Source organism: Panthera uncia (genome assembly GCF_023721935.1).
Source record: "Panthera uncia isolate 11264 chromosome C1 unlocalized genomic scaffold, Puncia_PCG_1.0 HiC_scaffold_3, whole genome shotgun sequence".
Classification (NCBI taxonomy): domain Eukaryota; kingdom Metazoa; phylum Chordata; class Mammalia; order Carnivora; family Felidae; genus Panthera; species Panthera uncia.
This window is the reverse complement of record NW_026057584.1, coordinates 8,555,705-8,575,968: the sequence shown is the minus strand read 5'-3', so window position 1 is coordinate 8,575,968 and position 20,264 is coordinate 8,555,705. Positions and strand designations below refer to the sequence as shown.

At 46.7% G+C, this 20,264-nt stretch overlaps 1 protein-coding gene across 6 annotated transcripts in view; it reads left to right on the top strand.

Moving 5' to 3' along the window:
• ARMC9 (armadillo repeat containing 9) overlaps nt 1-20,264 on the top strand; it is a 149,258-nt gene that overhangs the window by 57,767 nt on the left and 71,227 nt on the right. For all 6 annotated transcript variants that reach the window (XM_049614706.1, XM_049614707.1, XM_049614705.1 and 3 more), the window contains 8 exons: nt 15-107; nt 3,523-3,613; nt 4,867-4,990; nt 7,655-7,794; nt 9,144-9,220; nt 11,905-11,979; nt 15,766-15,856; nt 20,203-20,258. In XM_049614706.1, the coding sequence (XP_049470663.1) occupies nt 15-107; nt 3,523-3,613; nt 4,867-4,990; nt 7,655-7,794; nt 9,144-9,220; nt 11,905-11,979; nt 15,766-15,856; nt 20,203-20,258 (747 nt within the window). The remainder of the gene's footprint in view (nt 1-14; nt 108-3,522; nt 3,614-4,866; nt 4,991-7,654; nt 7,795-9,143; nt 9,221-11,904; nt 11,980-15,765; nt 15,857-20,202; nt 20,259-20,264) is intronic.

Here is a 20,264-nt window from a genome sequence, read left to right as displayed (position 1 = left end):
TTTCTTTATTCTAGCGCTTGACCACATCCCATCCTGGAGAGCAGAGGGAGACCGTTCTGGAAGCCTACATTGGCAACGACCTCCTGGACTGTCACGGCCACGGCCAGGTCTGCAAGAGGAGGGCCAGAGCCCAGCCAGGGCCTTTATTTCGAGGGGATGATCTTAGCAAAAGGAGGAGGCTTTACTTTTTATGAGATTTTCAGTCTAGTGACTGTATGTCAGCCTTGAGCTCCTGTTAGCTGGTGAGATCTGCTATTCACCCCACACATTGGCCCACTTTTCACCTCTGGTAGAGTCCTAAACAGGTTGAACTGCCTGATTCAACTCTGGAGCTCTTGCCTGTCGTTTTTCCTTTTCCCCAAATCCCAACTCTTTTCCTGACCCTGCCGAGTAACCGTGAGTCCCGCAAGCCCAGCATGATTTACGGCCGGCAAGGCGGGTAAGCCAACCCAGTTGTTTTCATCTGGGCCCGACTTGAAATGTGTTAACACTATGTTTGTATATAGCTTCGGACCAGATAGGTCTGACGATGCGGTGGGGAAAGTATGGGATTCAGAATGAGATTAACTGGTTTCAAACTTCTGCCCTGCTGCCTCTGAGCCAGATTAGCTTAAGTACATTACTCTTAACCACCTCTGAGAAGGAGCCTCACCTGCCTTGTGAGGTTGGGAGGATGATTGCGTTTGGTCACGTGTGGGAAGTACTTGACCCAGTGCCCAGCACAGAGTAGCCAAGGCATGGCGGTTCCCCTCCCCACTCCTCACCCCCTTACCTGTTGCCAGCACCAGGCTTCGCTGGACAGGAGGAGGAACGAGCTCTTGAACATGGCATATATAAAGACGCCGCATTTCATTGTCCCACTGAATGTTTATCCAAAATGACGTAAATACTTTATCTTCCTATTGTTAAGCTCACAGCGTGTGCGCTGAGTGGAATATCGATACCCCTTAGGCTCGCCGATGAGACGGCACCCTGCAGAAACTAATCATGTTAGTTGTGCCTGTTGTGCACACAGGCGGTAGCGTTTGAGAATTCTGAGTTGCCAGTTTATTCTTTGAATGTAGTTTTCTTACTGCTCCCATGAAAGAGTTATGTTAAGTTTAAAAATCATCTCTCAGATTCGTGACTTCTTTTATTTTTGTTTCTTTAAAAAAAATTTTTTTAATGTTTATTTACTCCCTTTTGAGAGAGGGAGCGTGCATGCCAGTGGGGGAGGGGCAGAGAGAGAGAGAGACACAGAATCCAAAGCAGGCTCCAGGCTCCGAGCTGCCACTGCAGAGCCCAGAGCGGGGCTCGAACTCACAAACCGCGAGATCATGACCTGCGCTCAAGTCCGACACTGGACGCTTAACTGATTGAGCCACCCACGTGCCCCTTTTTACTTCTGCTTATATTTATAATGGCATTGCAACCAACTTATCAGACATGAAGCAGTTGAAAAATACATTGTTGTGACTTTATAAACTCAAATGCAAAGAGTAAATTCAGTTGGATCTTTCTGAAACTATCTTATTTCATTGAATCTGAGATGCATTTTCCCCCCATGTTAGCATCTGGGAAATTGGAATGTGTCTAATACTTGATGGCCTGTTGTAGTTTAATTGGCTGCTTTTCTTTCTTGGTTGTATATATAAAAAAATAATGTATCCTCTAATGAAAGATGCCTTAGGTTTTCCTCTCTCTGTTTTCTCTGTTCTTTTTCTGAATGTGGCACCTCTTGAACTGCTTCTCTAATTTTCTCTTGTGTCTCATGTTTTCCATATTTTTCTTTTTGCTTTCCGGGAGATCTCCTCATCTTTATTTTCTAACCTTTTAGTTGAGTTTTTCATTCTCCCTTTTTATGACATTCTGTTTCTTCATGGACATAATACAACTTCTTGTATCTCTGAGGGCATTAGTGACACATTTGCGCTTATTTCTAGTTTTCTTCTCCCTTCACCGTCTCATTTCCTTCAGGTTGTTCCCCCATTTGTTTTGACCTTATCTATCGCCCATATTGGAAACTTATCTTGAGTTTCTGATAGACCTTGTTTAACTCATAATGTTTTGAGTGGGGGGAGTGAAAGCCGATTGGAAGTTGTGAATGCGAGGGTAGGACCTGTAGACGCAGTGCTCCACTGGAGGGTGAGCCAGGTGGGCTCTCTATTAGGAACCTCTGATTTTAGGATCTCTGGTTCTTTTCTCTTGGGCTGGTCATTTTCTTCTAGGAAGAGTCTTCTGTTCTCCTACCTAGAGGGTGAGGATCTGGGTGCAGTGTTCCGGGACTCAGGTAGGAGAAGAGGACAGGGTACTCCCTGTTCAGCATTCTTTCTGCATTTAGGCACTGCCCCTTACCCCCTTCTGGTGTAGAAGTCCTGCTTACCTGGGCCAGGTGCCCCCCCGCCCCGAGACCCTTTGTGCTACCCTTGCAAGAGACCAATGGGGGGAAGTATGCGGTAGGACAGTAGTGTGGGAGCAACAAAGTGGGATCTAGCTCCTGCTCTAACAGCTTTCATTCATTCTTCTTTATTTTTTTCCCTTTTGAGGGTTAAGTGCTGTAAATTGGGTAATTCCTCATTGTCCATTGCTGCCTTTGAGACTTGACATTCTTGGGTCTGCTAAGTCTGTTACTGCCCTGCATTCCTGATTCCGAAATTGTGTTACATTTCTTGTGCTGTCTCTCTGTCCTTCAGAATTCGTGTATTTAAAAAAAAAAAAAAAAATCCTGGGGCGCCTGGGTGGCTCAGTCGGTTAAGCGTCTGACTTCAGCTCAGGTCACGATCTCGCGGTCCGTGAGTTCGAGCCCCGCGTCGGGCTCTGGGCTGATGGCTCAGAGCCTGGAGCCTGCTTCCGATTCTGTGTCTCCCTCTCTCTCTGCCCCTCCCCCGTTCATGCTCTGTCTCTCTCTGTCTCAAAAATAAACGTTAAAAAAAAAAAATTAAAAAAAAAATCCGTTCACTGTAGTTTTACTGTGGTTTGCAGGGAACAAAATTAGATGTGTGCGTTGGAGCTATCATTAACCTGGAAAAACATTAGCAACAGCAATAGCCAACAGTATTGCCTCCCTTGTGCCAGTCACTGTCTAAGTGCTCTGTGTAACTGGTTCTTTTTTTTTTTTTTTTTTTAATGTTTATTTATTTTTGAGAAGGGTGGGGAGAGGGGCAGAGAGAGAAGGAGACACAATCCGAAGCAGGCTCCAGGCCCTGAGCCGTCAGCACAGAGCCCAACACGGGGCTCGAACCCACAAACTGCGAGATCGTGATCTGAGCTGAAGTGGACAGTTAACCGATTGAGCCACCCAGGCACCCGTATAATTCGTTCTTTTAATTTAGAAGGCTGAATAACTTATTTTTTGTCAACTCTCATAAAAAATCAGTTGGAAATGGAGATTTCCAGATGAAGCGTTGGCTTCAGTCCCTTTATTTCACCTGTAATAAATTGACACGGAGGAAGGGAAGAGCAGACCCAGAGAAGGGACGTGTGTTTACCTGTCACTTTTCCTTAACCTCATCATTTTCCTCTTTTGCTGTGTTTCCCCCACAGAGGAGTGTGCTTCAGCTGCTGCACTCCAAGAGCGAGGTGGTGCGACAGTACATGGCCCGGCTCATCAATGCCTTCGCGTCCCTGGCGGAAGGTAGAGTGTCAACTTTTCCTCCCAGAGAGCAGCTAGGTCTTATTAGTGCTTTTTATTCCTTTGAAAATTGACGTTCTTCTTCACGTTTCTTAAAGATGCTCTACGTCCCCTCCATTTATTCCCGTTTAGTGCATCTAAGGTGTTTTGTGCAAATTGGCTGTTGTCCTTTTGCTTAGTTTATGTCAGAGCAAATTTTGATGGTTTTAGAGTTTACTTTATAAGCCTTCTGGTTTTATTTTGTGAGCTTTCTGGTTTCGTAACCATAGTATTTCACTGGCTTTCAAGTATATAACAGGTAATGCATTTTCTAGTTTTCTGCAAAATAAGGTTAGTGAAATAATCAAAGCTGATTCCAATAAGCACTGCACCATTTCCTTCAAAGGAGTGTAACCTCTAGGGGCTCCGGCCTGGCTCAGTCGGTGGAGCGTGTAACTCTTGATCTTGGGGTTGTGAGTCGGAGCCCTATGTTGGGTGTAGAGATTACTTAAAAATAAACTCTTTTTTTTTTTTTAAAGCCTATAATCTCTTAAACCAAGAGGATTTGAAAATTCCAAAGATAATACATACCAAAGCTGAATTCAAGATGATTTTACAGGGTGCCATTATCTTCCATTAAGTTCTACTTTGTTTCAGCTTTTTAAAATGTGAATAAAGGGAGTTTTCAAATGATGACTAGATGATACTCCAAAAGCTGGGTCAGTCATTCATTTGCTTGTTCTTCCGTCTGTTCTTACAAGGGAGGGTACATGCATTAATGTCATCTGTATCAAGACACAAGTCACAACAGGCTAGTGGTAGCTCAAGGCTTATTGTAGGGTTCCAGGTATGGTTCCCAACTCCTTCCCCAGGCCACGGGTGTGTCTCGAAGGAGCAAGGAATGTGCCAGAAATCATTACTGCTTGGTTGCCTCTGTTATAAAGACTAAGGTACCCATAACATACAGATTCCTTACCCTCTTTCTCCTTGTAGATCTGACTTTTGGGTTCAAGATTTCAGGTAAATAAAAGAGCTCCCCACAAAAACATAGTGATGAATTAATTATGTTTAGGTTACAAAAGGAGTCGTTTTTTCTTCCTTAGTTGATTAGATAAAACCAACTTTGCAGAAAAAATATGTTTTAAGTTTTTTAGAACCTAAAATTACCCAAACTCTACATAACGTTACGTGCGAAGTGTTCATCGAAAGTGGTTTTGGAGCATGAACTTAGCACAAGATCAATTCTTCTGCTTGTGCGTCTCTGGTTATATCACTAGGTCGTCTCTACCTGGCCCAGACCACAAGGGTGCTGCGGATGCTGGAGGAAAGGCTGAAGGAGGAAGACGAGGACGTCGTCACCCGGGAGAACATTCTCGGGGCCTTGCAGAAGTTCAGCCTCAGGTGCTGACCGCGCAGTAGGTCATGGTAGCTCCTAACAGTAAGGTTAGCCACTGTTTGGTCCCAGTAGCAGCCCAAGGGGCACGTGATATTTTCAGTTAACATTTAGGAGAGGTTGGGTGACTTTCCAAGATAGGGCTGGAAAGCCTATCCCTAATCCTCGAAACCATCCACTCAGGAAGTGCCGTTGTGGTGTCCTCGTGAGCACCACGGCGGGGGCCGGCCAGGGGCTGGGTTGTGTCTCAGGCCACGTCAGGGGTAGAGATGCACACGTGAGTAAAACCTGATGGAGCTCAGCTCAGCAAGTCGCTCGCAGCCTCTGTGGGAGATGTGCACGTGGATGAGGAGTCACAGGGGGTGTGGTGGGATTTCCATGGAAGGTGGGCGGAGCCTCCCGCTCCCCAGTCCCTATGTCCCAGCGGCCCACTCTGACGTCTCCATCTGGACCCTATTATGACTTGGATCTCGTAGCCACCTAGAGCTTTTGTTTGTTTTTCGTTGACAGCTTTATTAAGGTATACTTTCATAGCACAAAATTCATCCCTTTTAAATGCACCATTCAGTGAGTCTTAGTAGATTTACAGAGTTGTACAGCCACCGCCACAAGCTAACTTTAGAACACTTCCATCACCACGCAAAGAAACCTCATGCCCACCTCCAAGCCTCATTCTTACCCCCGGCCCCCAGTAACCACAAATTTGCTTTCTGTAGAGTTACCCATGCTGGACATTTTAGATAAATGGAATCCTATAATGTGTGTTCTGTCGTGACCGGCTTCATTCACTCAGCATCGTGCTTTTAAGTTCATCAGTGGTGTAACATGTCAGGAGTTGGTTCCTTCGTCATGCTGAGTAACGTGCCATTTTATGGACAGAACACATTTTGCTTATCTATTCAGCGGTTGACAGATACCTGGATTGTTTCTACTATTTGTCTATTATGCACAAGCCTCTTAGGAACATCTGCATACAAGTCTTTGTGTGGACACATGTCTTCCTGTCTCCTGACTCGGTGTCTAAGAGTGGAATCGCTGAGTCGTTCAGAATTCTTGCAGCATGGCGTTCCCTCCTGACCACCTCACTTTCTCTCGGCCTTAGTAAGAAATCTCAGCTCTTTCTGACCATCAGCCCCCTTCTGGACATACTTTCTTCCTGTCAGATGTGGTTAACTTTTTGTTGTTGTTGTTAGAAAGAGGGGGGGGGGGGGGGGCGGAGGGAGAGAGAGAGAGAAATGTGGTTAACATTTGATTCATACGCTCTCGCTAGTAGCCCAAAGCCTGCAAAGTGACTTATTCTTTTTTTTTTTTTTTTCTTTTTTTCCCCCAAGGTGACTCATTCTAAGTGTGTATGTTTCATGAGGGAAAGCGGTAGGTAGTTAGCTCCTACTATTTGCCAGGTCCCTGCCAATGCTTCTTGTTCTCACTATGTGAATTGAGAAGATCTGTAAGTAGTAATATCCAGTTATTATATTCCTTAGATCATATGAACACTTTGTTTGTTTATAAAGATAATTTAGCCTGGTGTCGACTGCATTTGGAAAATTTTTAGAAATTCAGTGACTATAGTTAAGTAACAGAGATGAGATACAAGGAAGAAATACTTCTTTCTGGGAGTACAGATATTTATTGCCAGTTTTTTCTTGCCCTGCAAACAGTAATTTAAGCTTCTCTGTTCTGGAAATATGCTTCATGTTTTTGCAGTTTTCTGGGGTCTGTACAGTGAATGTAGAGAGTTAGGATTACCAAAAGAGTGTAGCCTTCACTGTATTCCAGTAAATTTCACCGAGGTGGTGAGTGTGGTGTTTAAGACTAGCACAGATGGGCACCCGGCTGGCTCAGTCGGTAGAGCGTGTGAATCTTGTTCTTGAGGTTGTGAGTTCGAGCCTTACATTGGGTGTAGGGTTCACTTAAAAATAAAATCTTGAAGAATAGCGCAAGTAGATACTGTCCAGGTAGGAGTTTTACCATAACCTGTTCATTAGGAGATGTGCAGTGGTGGTTCCTCTGTGGTGTTTTGATTTTCAAAGAATTTACACGACTTCATAGTGGTACCGTTATGCCTGATCTCTTCAGTTCTTAAGGCCGGCATGAAGACATTCACCATAACACATTTTGATGAGGTGTTGGATTTTGTAAGGTTTTATACCTAGACTCTGGGTGGAAAACAATTCTGTATCAATTATACGACCCACATCATTCAACTACCCTTAGTTTCTAGAGACCTGACTCAAAATGGGATTGGGCTGGTTGTTTGCTTTTCTTGTTTTTCACACAGCTCAAGTGCCTAGCTGGACTAGAGTTTACTAAAAACCCATTTATTGGTGATGAACTATTCCTATGGCTATCTCCCGGGTCAAGTAGGCCAAAAGCTGTCAATAAATATTTATGAAATATTGGAAGTAATACTCTGCTAATTGTAAATGTTGAAAAAGAAACTTTCAAAGTAGGAGGCCTCCTGACTGCCTTCTCTCTGTCTGAACCCTTAGTAGTACCCTCGAAAGGTAAAGGCATCTGTTGTTTCAGCTGTGCAGGTCTAACAACAAAATATCCTTCAGAGTCTGTATGTCCTGCACAGTTTGCCTATTCTGACAGGTGTGCACATCACCCCGTAGTCTTGCAGGGAAGGTTTCTCGACAGCTGTAGTTGACCTGTAGGCTTTTGCATCCTAGGCGCCCGCTGCAGACAGCGATGATTCGAGACGGCCTCATCTTCTGGCTGATTGATATTCTGAAGGACCCCGACTGCCTGTCTGACTACACGCTGGAGTACTCGGTGGCTTTGCTCATGAACCTCTGCCTCCGGAGCGCAGGTCTGATAGTAACCCTCCCCCCCCCCATCCCCTAGCCCCCTGGCTCCCCCAACAACCTGTCCCCCATCCCCCCTATCCCCCAGCCCTCTGGCTCCCCCTCTACCCTGTCCCTCGTCCCCCCCAGCCCCCAGCCCTCTGGCTCCCCCCCTACCCTGCCCCCCATCCCCCCCATCCCCCAGCCCTCTGGCTCGGGTGTGAACCCGGACCACCACCCAGCCTGCTGTGGTTTGCCTTTAGTCTCCCTCATAGAGAACTGAAACAGAAGTAGGGTGTAAAACATTTCCAGCTAGTTATACAGTTGGTGAATCCCTGAAGCCAAATACCTTGCTGCCCTTGGAAATACCATTTTATGTGTTTACAGCACCTGCAGTAAGAGGAAATTAAAATACTTTATATTTTTCTTCATCTTCATTGCACTATTCAAAGGCAGGAAGTTAAGAATTCTGATCCATTCTGTCCCAAGACAGAGAACTATGTTTCCAGGATTCTACAGGGTTAAGTCGGTGGCAGAGCAAGGACGCCCGACCAGGCTCCCTGCTCCTCACCACAGCAGTCTCCCCACTTCACACACCGCCCCCCGGAGAGGGGGTTTTCACGCGCACATCGCAGCTCATCTGATCAGTAAAGGCAGCGATCGCAGCTTTTCTGCAGGTTCCATCCATGAAATGACCCGTTACGGGGATAGAAGAAGCTTCTTTAGAAGAAGTGCCAAGTCCGGCCTGTGGCCGCCCTCAGTCTGAGCAGCCCCAGTTTGTGGAGAAGAAGTTACGTGGCTAAATAGCTCCGGGGTATTCGTTAGAAGCTTCTTTGACCTCGGATGCTTTTTAATCTGCACGGCCTGTGTATTGTTGAGTGACTAAATGACTGTTACTTCAGTCTTCTCTTAAAAAACAACATATGCAGATATCCCAGCTTTATAGCATTCGTCAGATTCTAATCAGCTTCTCTTACTATCATCAGTTTATTTGCAGTGATTGTTACAATGCTATTTGGACTTGCTAAAGCACCTGTGTGAGTTTTGTGACGCTGGCGTGCGCACTTGGGAGGTAGAACGTTGCCCCGTAATGTATCGTGTGTTCACTGACACGACTAGCTCTGTGCCACCGTCTCCACTCGGAGTGCACGGCCTATACCGAGTTCCTTCATTCTGCATCACCCTTCGGTAGATGTTAATAATCGCTAGGGAACCCCAGGAGGAAGAAACCGAGGCCCGGATTGCTTAAGTGACTCACCCAGGGTCACACAGTTCATTAGCAGAGGGCCCAAGATTTGTGCTCAAGTTTGCCTGACTTGAAACTGTACTTCTGAGTTTAGACACGTCATGTTTTGTTCCGTTGTCTTTTCTGAAGGGAAGAACATGTGTGCCAAGGTGGCAGGCCTGGTGCTGAAAGTTCTTTCGGATCTGCTCGGCCATGAGAACCACGAGGTACGGGGCGGCGCCGCTAGCCTGGGCTTGGGGGAGGGCTGGCCGGGTTAGTGCGTGCGCTCTGCCTCCCCACATTCTGCAACCGGGAAGCCGGAAATCGATCCCCCACTCCTCATTTCCTGTCGCCCTGCCATCACTGGTCCTTGCCAGGTCCCCCTCGGGACTTAATCTCCTCCTTGTCACCCACCCTGCTTCATTCCACCCCACACCGATTCTCCCCGGGGTGTGTTTGTTTAACGTACGTCTGTGGACACGTACGTGGCCTGAAAATGTAGTTAAGGTTATGTGTTGCGTGCGTCATCGTGTAAATCGTATTGTGCTCTAGATCTCACTCTTTTCAGACTTTTTCACTGTGTTTTGAGGACTTTACTGTGTGCTTTGTATACATCTCATTCCTTAACTCCCGCTACTGCAAAACAGCCCCTGTTTGCAGTGCCCCCATCCAATCCCCCGGGCTTGTCGGCCTCCATTACCTCCAGTTCTCAGCCGCCACAGGGTCCTCAGTGCCATGGCCACACTGACCCCCCCGAGGCCCCTGGGGTGCAGACACTTCGTCACTGCTGGCTCGCCCCACACGGCGGTCTCAGGTCAGAGTCCCGCCACGCTGTCCCGCAGAATGGCCTTACCAGCTCCTGCTCTCCCCCGTGGCCTCCCCAACACTGGGGTGATTTTCTGTCGACTAACCTGTGTGCCGCAAGCCCTTTTTAAATAAAGTGGAGGTCTCGATAAACTAATTAACAGAAACTTATAAACAGTATGAGGATTCTCTCTCCTGCTTTCTACAGACGCCTGTGCAGAAACCACGACATCACTCTGCCCCTGAGGCCAAAGCCTCAACAAAAACCTGGCCTCTTTAGCCAGATCAAGTACAGGGGTGTCTTAGCAGGACAGGACAGAGTACCGCTGGGTCAGAGTGAGGCACTTGGTTTCCCTGTATCCATTCCCGTTGCAGACAGCTCCCCTTCTGTTCATTTCTCTCCTACCCTAGGTCCCCTGGCCCACCAGCTGAGTGACCCCGGCTGCGTCAGCTGGCGAGGGTTCCGTGGTTGTGACAGTGCTTGATGAGCTTTTTATATTTTCAGATCAGGAGCCCTCAACTCCTTCTAGACTCTGTTCTCCATTTTATTCAACTACGGCGGTTGAAGCCTGTGGCAAATTTGTCTCTGATAGTAAATGTTGGTTTCAGGTGTTGGCACCAGTATGCTTGCTACCTCTGAGAACAGAATAGACCAACAGATGTAAATCTTGTAATTGTCACAAATGCATTTGCCCTGAAGATGAACTGGAAAGTCTCCCTGTACACATGTTAGAGCCTAGAAATGTGTTTGCCACACAAATAAATGCTCCCTGCATGGGTCCTGTGTGAGGTAGTCATAGTCTTGAAAGACAAAACCCAAAAGCCATGAAGAAAAAGATATGCATATTTGACTTTGTAAATAGTAGACTTTTTGGATATGGAAAAAGATGCCATGATAAGAGTCAAAGGACAGATGATACCCTGAGGAAAAATTGGCCTCACATAGGACAAAAGTTCCCTTATATATGAAGATCTCCTATAAATTGATAAATACAAGTCAGAAGAAGAAGATACAGTACACACGGGGGCAAGTTACAGAACAGGAAATCTTGATGACCAGTTTGGCCAGTGGTCAGGAAAATGAAAGAACAGCCATAGGACGCCTTTTATTATTTTTTTTACCCATTAGATTGGCAAAGATTAAGGGACAATAAAGTCCAGCGCCAGAAAAGACGGGTGGGACATGAGCCCTTCACTGCTGTGGAGAGTGTAGCACAAAATCTACTCAGAAGGGAGCTGCCATTTATCAAGCACCTGCCATGTACCATGTCCTGTGTGGCTTGATGTTGGGGTTACCTGTGTGAGTAAAACATGAGTCCTGTCCTCGAAGAGCTCACAATAGGGGAGACAGAAGTATAAATATGAACCCAGTATGGTAGTGGGGGGATGTGCAGGAAACAGAGCTGAGTGTGGGGGCGGGGGGAGGGGCCTGTAAGTAATGTGGGATGTGTGCAGGAAGGGAGGGGCAGGGGGACATGATATTGAGGCCACACCTCGAAGGCTCCTGTGTGCCGTACTGAGGAGTGAGGGCTTTCCAGGTAGGCTCTAGGGAAGGTTTATGAGGTAGGAAGAGGGACGATTTGGCCCACGTTGTAGAATTTTGGCAATGGTGGGATTATTGGGCTAACGTGTGAACATCAAAGGCAGAGACCTTTTGGGAGGATCGATGTCGCCTAGGTCATGGAGGATGTCCGAACAAGGACCGTGGTAGTGTGTGTGGAAAAGAAGGGTTCCTAGCAAAGGCAGCTTGGAGACTCAACACTGGAGAGCAGAAGCGAGAGCATTCGATGATGACTCCAGCGGTACTAGCCTGAATGAGCAGGCCGACAGTTAAGCAGTGGCATATGGCAGGAGTGAGCTTTGGGAGCCAGTAATGAACTTGGGTTTGAACTCTTCGTTGTAGCTGTCACTGGGACATGCAAATATGGAGATACCTCCATATTTGGACATGGAGATATCTGTCCTTTGGAAACATGTGTCCTGGAGCTGAAGAAGGTGGTAGTGCTCTCTCTCCTCGTGAGCCACACTGTTCACAAGCGGGGTGTTTGATCACTGAGTTGTACGGTATGTGACAACTTGTAAATGGCTGTTTTTTCTCCCCTTAAAGATACAGCCGTATGTGAACGGAGCTCTGTACAGCATCCTTTCTATTCCGTCCATTCGTGAGGAAGCAAGGGCAATGGTAAGACAATGTGCTTGAGGGACACCTGGGTGGCTCAGTTGGTTAAGCGTCTGACTCTTGACTACGACCCGGGTCATGATCTCATAGGTTTGTGAGTTTGAGCCCCACATCGGGCTCTGCGCTGACAACACGGAGCCTGCTTAGGATTCTCTGCCTCACTCTCTCTCTGTCCCTCCCCTGCTCGTGCTGTCTCTGTCTCTCTCAAAAATAAATAAACATTTACAAAGAAAAAAAGAAAGAAAGAAAGCAAATATGCTTGAGAAATTTGTAAGCTTCAATCAGTGCCACGGTTCAGAAGCTGTTAGAGCAAGGAGATCTGAGACTGGGCCCCGTGGCTTGCACGTAGCTTATGAACTCCCTGGAATTGTATGCCAGATATGTATTTGCAGTTTTCTGGAGAGAGAATCTGGAGCTTTTATCATATTCTCGAGGGATCCCTAACTCCTAAGAACTACCATGTTAGAAAGTTCCCAACAGGCTTAGTTTTGGAAAGTTAATAGACTTTTTTTTTTAATGATTCATTTTAATTTGGGGCGTTGGGAATGCCTATGGATTTCATAGTAGAAGCTTAGCAGGAAAACAGTGAAATGGAGAAAGTATCACTGAAATTCACCTGCAGGAGTCCTAGGGGACTTGCGGCAGGAGTGAGCAGTGGTGTGGTCCAAACGCTCGGAGGCTGCAGACGTTCTCACAGCAACCAAGTGGGACAGACACTCTGGTAAAGACAATAAAGCTGTCTGGTTCCTGGTGTGGTTGGTAAATAGTGGATTCAATACTTGATGTGTTTACATTAGTGCTTCTGTTGGATTAAGTATAAAACAAGCTTCAGGTGATTAGCATCGTATGCGATGACAAGTGTTTCTGGATCTAATCAGCAAAACCACTGGAGTTTTGTCCTTTTTCTCATAACGTGCGGAACCAGCTCAACTGTGTGCATATTGAATGCTATGATGAAGGGATTAAATATATTTCCACAGTCAAAAGACAGGCCAATTCAGTTTGAGACCAGTGAAACATGTTCTTCCACTTGATTTTGCTTACTTAGAAGAATTGCTAAATCTCCTAATTAGTCATCTAAAATTACATCAACAGTTATGCCAGAGATAAAAACTCAATTAGGAACTATTCAGTGTGGTCACACTGAACAATGGAACTTAATTGCCTATCGCTTTGGGGGAGAGGGGAATCATTTCAGTACGGAACAAGGGAAAATGAACTTGGTTAAATTCTGCATTATGGTCCTTCTGGTGAGAGGAATTCTCAACCAAAGGAGAGACCAAGGAAGAAAACACGTAGGCTAAGAAAAAAAGAAGGGAGGTGATATGGATCAGGCAGCAGGAAAGACAGCTTGGAGGAAGGACATCCAGGGCAAGGGGCAGGGAAGGCAGGACAAAACAGAAGTAAAGGGACAGGGACCAAGTGGGGAGGAGAGATTCGTGTTATAGGACATTAGAGCGTGACCCTTAGAGATCAGCCAGGCCAGAGAGAAAAAGTGTGGAGGAAAGGGACAGTGTCTCAGAGACCTGGGGGACAATACCCAGAGGTCTCACACATGTGTAACTGGACTCCCAAAAGGCGAGGAGAATATGACATCATAAGAACTCTGTTTTTGCAACCAGGTAAAACATTTGTATGCTTGTGGAAAACGACAAAGAAAACATAGAAATTATATCGGTACCAAATGCTATGATGGTGGTCTTAAAATAATACTACCACCCCACCCCCCCACCCCCTGCCAAACAGAGAAGAAGATAAATGAGTGCACTGAGGCCATTTGAACTCTAAGAGACTGCCAAGGTCTGGGACGGGAGAGCGGTTCAGATCAATAGGGCTGTGCCGAAATGCCTGCTCCAAAGCCTCCCGCCCCCGGCGCTGGTGCAGTTGTCGGCCATGAAGCTCTTCCCCAGGATTGAAATCCCAGCCAGACAGTCTGGCCTGGGCTGGAGCAGATTCCTGCCCGCTTGATACCCTCTTCCCTTGACTCAAAGACTATCCAGAGTTGTTCCTCCCTTCCAGACCACTCCTTCATGCTCTCCTCTGTGCGCTTGCCTGTCTCTGCCTGCCTCTCTGTTAAACGTTTCCTTTCTCAAAGGTGCTGTCCTAAGCCTCTCACTCTGCTGTCACCCGGAACCTTGTTTATTCCCTTGGCCTCGGCTACCAGATCTCTCTTCTGAGCCACAAATCCCTTCCAAACACAGCAGGAACAATCTTAACCATTTCAGTAGGCTTTATACCCAGCATGGAACCCCACTCAGGGCTTGAACTCACAACCCTGAGATCAAGACCTGAGCTGAGATCAAGAGTTGGACCCTTAACCAACTGAGCCACCCAGACTCCCCTTAACCATTTATTGAGCATCTATTATGTACCAGCACTGGGACTGGATGCTGTTTTTTTAGGTATAATTTATATAGTTCAATGCAATGGACAAACATATGTATCTACCTAACCAACACCCAATTACATTCTTTACCTTTGAAAGATTTCATGTTAACCAGCGTTGCCATCCTTATTTTACAGTTGAGGACACAGGTTGGGAGGAACTAAGTAATTTGATCAAGGTCACACTGTTAATTCATGAGGGAACTCAGATTCTAATCCAGACTTAGCCTTCTGGAAGGTAATGCTCTTCTCTACACGATGGGAATTCACCATGTTCAAAACCGCCCTTGACATTTCTTTGATTCACTTACAGCCATTGACTCCAAACAGGCCTGCATTAAAAGAGGAAAATATTGGCTCATTTAACTGAAAAGTCCAGGCGTAAGCATCAGGCAGACCTTGATCAGGGTTCATGTGTTACTGGATCCATTTCTCTCCTGGGACCTCTGGAGTCTGCTTCCTCTATTTTGGGGTCATTGTTAGATACACTTTCCTCTTGTGGCAAGAAGGTCTCATCAGCTCCAGCCACACGTGCTCATTCAGATCCCTCAAGGAAAGAGGAAGGCGGGGAAACATACCTGTGGTTAAGTCGGTATCTTACATTTCCCTGCAATTCTGTTAGCTAGTATTGAGAGTTCTGATGTCAATGTTTTGTAACAAAGTAAATATTACACAATATGGTGCCTTTATAATTCTTTTGATAGAAGAACAATAGCTGTTTAAAAAGAGGTTCTGTTTGTTCATTTATTTCTCTAAACATATGGCTTTACTCTTCATTTTGTTTCTAAAATCCAGAAGGAAGTGTATAAATGTAAAGAAATCACAGGACAGAAATTACCTCCCAAAACAACATATTGCCCAAACTAAAGGGAATACTTATGCAGTTAAATTTTACAATAGTTTTTTTTTTCACTTTTTATGAGAATGTAGTTGATACACAGTGTTCTTTTAGTTTCAGATGTACATCCATTGCTCATCAAGACAAACACAGTCACCATTTGTCACCATACATTATTACAGCATTATTGACTGTATTCCTGATGTACTTTTTATCTCTGTGATGACTTATTGACTTTATAACAGGAAGTTTGTGTCTCTTAATCCCCTTCACCTATTTCACCTATCACCCCACCTCCCTCTGGCAACCCCTAGTTCTCTGTACAATAGGTTTTTGTTGTTGTTTGCCAAACGTTTTATAATTAGGTCAGATAGCCAACCAAGAAGAAAGCAGTTTCACTGTGAGTTGTGAAAAATAACAAGAAGAATGTTTAGTACTGAGCAGAGGTACCTTTATTGTGTATATCCCTTCTCTCCTGCCAAAGGTTTTTTTTTTTTAATTGGGAAAAGCTGTTCTCCCCCACAAAACAACTAAAATACTAACTCTTACTCTGTCTACTGCCCCAGGGAATGGAGTACGTCCTCCGCTGCTTCATCAAAGAAGGCAATGCTGAAATGGTTCGCCAGATCGAATTCATCATCAAGCAGCTTAATTCAGGTCCGTTCAAAGCAGGAAGCTATAATCTGTCTGTGCATCTCTCATGTGTGCTGGAAGGATACACGGGCTTTCGTAGGAAGGCTTGTCATATCTTGGAATCCATTCAGGGGCTTTAAGGGAGGTGGGGAGACCCAACTGAACCCACCAACAAGGCGGTCCAGATTGTCCCAGGATCAACGAGCTTTCACCACACTTTAGGCTTAGAGTCAACAAAAAGAATTCAAAAGCAACCGCAGAAACCCTGCTCTACCCTTACGTTCTCTTTATGTGGACCTCCCCCTCCTCGTTCTCTCCCCCATTCACAGGGCTTCTCTGGGGGTCCCAGGGCCAGATAAGGAAAACAATGCCGACCTCTGTGGCACCACCACAGAAAATGTCACTCTCCCGCGTGCATTCACGCTTTCAAAACAAACTTATGTTGCCCGCTGGTGCCATGGAGGAGATGATCCTCGTTCTCTCGGGCTTTCTCCGTTACCGTGACAATCGACATCCCATAGTAAGCAGGAAAGGAAGGTGCAGGAAGCCTTGGATGGGACCAGGATGGAGGGGAAGCTCTAGCTCTTTCTGTGGACTCCTGACATCTTGATCCTGACTCGTACCTGTGCCAGAGGCACCCAGCAGCCCACATCACTCAAAGTCCAAGTGCACAGATCCTACTTAGCACGTGAGCAAGGTGAAAAAACGAATCTCCTGATCTCTACTCCTGAGTCAGCAGCTTGACCAAGGCCAAGAAACAGTTGCCCGAAGCCATTCAGTGGAGGAAGCCCGTAGGTGGCTCATGGTTCGCGGCCTGAGCTGCACACGGCAGTCACCTGAGGAGATTTGAAAGTCCCCAAAGCAGCACCCCATGCTAGTCAAGTTGGAAGCTCCAGGGGGGCCCCAGGTGTGAATAGTGTTTACATTTATTTCTTTTTGAGAGACAGAGCACAGGTTGGGGAGGGGGGGTAGTGTTTAAAGCTCCCAGGTGATCCCCACATGCAGCCGGGGTGGTGGGTCCCTGCCTCGGACGAGCACAGAAATGGAGAGGCTGAAAGAGGACGTTAGGGGCTCCTGATCAACAGGAAGCAGCAGGGAGAGCAGCCAGTGAAACCTTCACTCCCTCAGGCCTGGGCACATTTCCATCTGAACATCCTCCCCCTTGGCTATTCCTCCCAGATTCAGGTGAGCAAGGAATAGAATTTTGCTTTCTGCAACAGCTGCATTTCTGATTTGGAACCCCCACTCTGCTGGGCGGATGGATCGACAAAACACAGCGAAATAAAATGCGGCTGTTCCATGACAGCAGTCGGGACTCTGCTCCTCCCTCACCGGCTGTGGGTAGAAGAGAGGCCACTGCTGGGGAAGGAGGGAGATGCAGGGAACAGCTGAGAACTCCGTCCCTAGCGAGTGGGGGTCCTCTGTGGCTTCGGGGTCACGTTTGGGCCCAGAATCTTCTTCAAGGCTGGCTTTGTGTTTCAGTCTATCAAGACCCATGCGCCTCCATTTTCTTGTCGGTCTCCCCTCCTTCCTGGCAGCCAAGCCACAGGGGCGGTCCCCCTTGCGCTCTGGCCCCAAACCGTCTCTTTGTCGTCTGTAAAACTGGCCCTTAAGCTAACATGCTGAAGAATATGAAGAGGGAGTGTCAGTTAGACATTTCCGTGAGGGATGTGCTTTGTCAGGAAGTTATCGTGGGTGGAGTTCTGGTATATTCAGAAGGGGCTTGACATACACCTGCTTTGCTCAGTAAGTTCCAGTTTCAATAATGAATGTCAAAAGTATTTCTTTTTTTTAGCAAGCACTTCAGTTATTCTGTATCCATGGGACAGTGGCAGGTCCCCAGAGACCCTATTACTTAGGAGTCTGATCCTCTGAAACAAAATGAGGAAGTCATCGAACGTTTGAATGGAGGACAAGGCACACACACACAGCTGCCTTAGGATATGTGTCGTGAGCATGGTGTCAGAATGAATGGGTGTACCAGCATCACTGTGAAAGCCACAGAGGGGAGAGCTGGAGTTTCCACCCCGTTCGGGCTTCATCCTCAAGTGGACATTAACAGTAGAGTGTGAATTAGTAGTAGCTTACTAGTTTAAGATAAGTCGGATGGCATTGCCACCATCTCTATTTAGCGTATTGGCTTTATTGTTCTATTTTAGTAAACATGTGAAACGTGCGTATGGGTTTTCATACATTCGGGCCCATCTCAGTTCTCTAGTCCTGTTTTTCCTATAAAGTTTTAAGGTTTCCAAGTACAGAAATTCCAGAGTATTTTAGGAACCTAACCCCACAGGTGGGGAAGGACTGCCCTGGGGAAGCTTAAGGGACGTGGCAGACAGAGGTGACCGCCACCAGCAGCAGCAGGGAGGTTCATCTATGACTCCAGCCCTCAAGGGGGGGGGCCTGGCAGGTACTGGCCAGTCTCTGAGGAGAGGACGGGAGCAGGGCAGAGCCAGCATCGCCAGCTAGGCCGCAGGAAAGGAAGGACACTGATGGCTGCGAGCACCACTCACTGTTAGTTACTGGAGTGAGGGCAGCTGGCCATGCCACAACCCAGGAGACAGTGCGGGAAGCAGGGCCGATGTCCCCGTCACCCCCAAGAGGAGAAACTGACATTTATAAGGTACTTAATTAAGTTCACAGGACTGGATTGTTCTGGGGAATAGGATGAGTCTGAGCCAACAGGCTCAGGGGAGGGGTTGTGGCTGCACCAGCCTGTGGCTTCACGAAACGCCTAAGATTCTTTTTTAAAAAGTGGGAGGGGGCATTTGCATATTGGAAAAAGAAATGTCCACAGCTGATGAATACAGCAGCACCCCCGTTTCGAAAGCCACCTGCTTGATAGGCATTTACCTGCAGGTGGCATGGAGCAGAGCTCTACGCGCACTGGGACGGCACAGAAGTTAGGTGAGGGAGCTTCAGCTCAAGTGCAGAACGGCGTAATTTCCCCATCTGCAAGGTAGTTTTCTTGACTTAAACAGCATTCAGTGACAGGGGTGGGGCCGTGATGGGCGTGGAGGTGTGCAAGCCCCCTGAGGTGGGGACAGAAGTTGGTGTCCTGCAGGCCTTGGTCTAGCCAAGTCAGTGAGAGTCCTTCCGTTTAGAGTGAGGGTTCTGTCAAGGACAGTGGGTGTCCTGGGGCTTCTACATATTCCTTCTATGAATGGTTTTGGGGTTTAAGTTTAATCTGCCCCCTTTCTAAGTATGCTGAGCAGTCTCTTCAAGAATAGCCTTTGGCTCCTTGCCTCCTACTTCCTACTTGACTTCCTCTCCTCTTCTCTCAGGCTCTCTTTACTTTCATGTCATCTGTTCAAGAAACAAATGATCGTTAAGGAAGATGCATTAGGGATAGAGGGACGAGTAAGCCCGGTGCTCTGTTCTCAGGGACTCACAATTCAGTACAATGGGTGAGGAAGATGCCCAGACAAGTCCATAGCCATTCGTACATGAGTAAACTGATCATCCCGAAGTGGCAAGTACTATCAGACTGCTGTCCAGTATGGCACTGTCTAGTACTACTCTCCAGAACAATGCTGTCTAGAGAAAATGCTGAGTGTTCAGCAGACAGAGGGGTGACTGCCCAGTGAGGGGTCAGGGAGGGCTTCGTGGAGGAGAAAGTAAGCAAACTTCTCTAACAGCCACTGTGTACCTGGCCCTGGGCCAGGTGGCTTAGTTTGGTATACTGTGAAGTTCCCCCCTGCACCCACCCACCCAACAACCCTAGGAAGTAAGTGGTCTGATCCCCATTTCACAGATGAAAACACAGAGGCTCGTCCTTTCTCAGATTCCATTTTGCTATTATCCCTCCTTTATATATAAACTCTTAAGATCTAGCAGTGAAGCACGGGAGCCTTCAGGAACCCTACCTGCCACGGCTGCTACCCCAGCCCCTGTGGGAAAATCACGGGATTTAAAAAACAGGCTTGAGTTGAATCTCAGCTCTGTCACTTACGGGAGTGTGAACATAAACAAATCTCTTATCCTCTGTATGCCTCCTTTTGCTGTTTGCTATAAAATGGGGAGAAGAGTCAACCAAATCTTTGTACAGAGGAAATGACACGTGTACAGCATCTAGCTCGATGCCTAGCAACACTAGTTTAATTTCTTTTTTTCTAAATTCCTCTCAAATTGTATGCTGGCTTTTAACTTTGCTCGCGCCACTACCAATGCGTTCTGGCCAAACTGGGGGAGAGATTTAATTTGCTGAGGATGATCACAACCTGTGGCCGCAATGGCCCCAGAAACCAAATTGTTCCGAGGTGACCCGATTCTCATTAGCGCGTTTACACGCCTCTACAGCAGCTGAAGGATTTTGTTGGCCAAGACTCCCAACTGTGTTTGCAGTTATTCATTTATTTTTTTCTTTATAGAGGAGCTACAGGATGGTGTTCTTGAATCTGATGATGATGAAGAGGAAGATGATGAAGTAAGT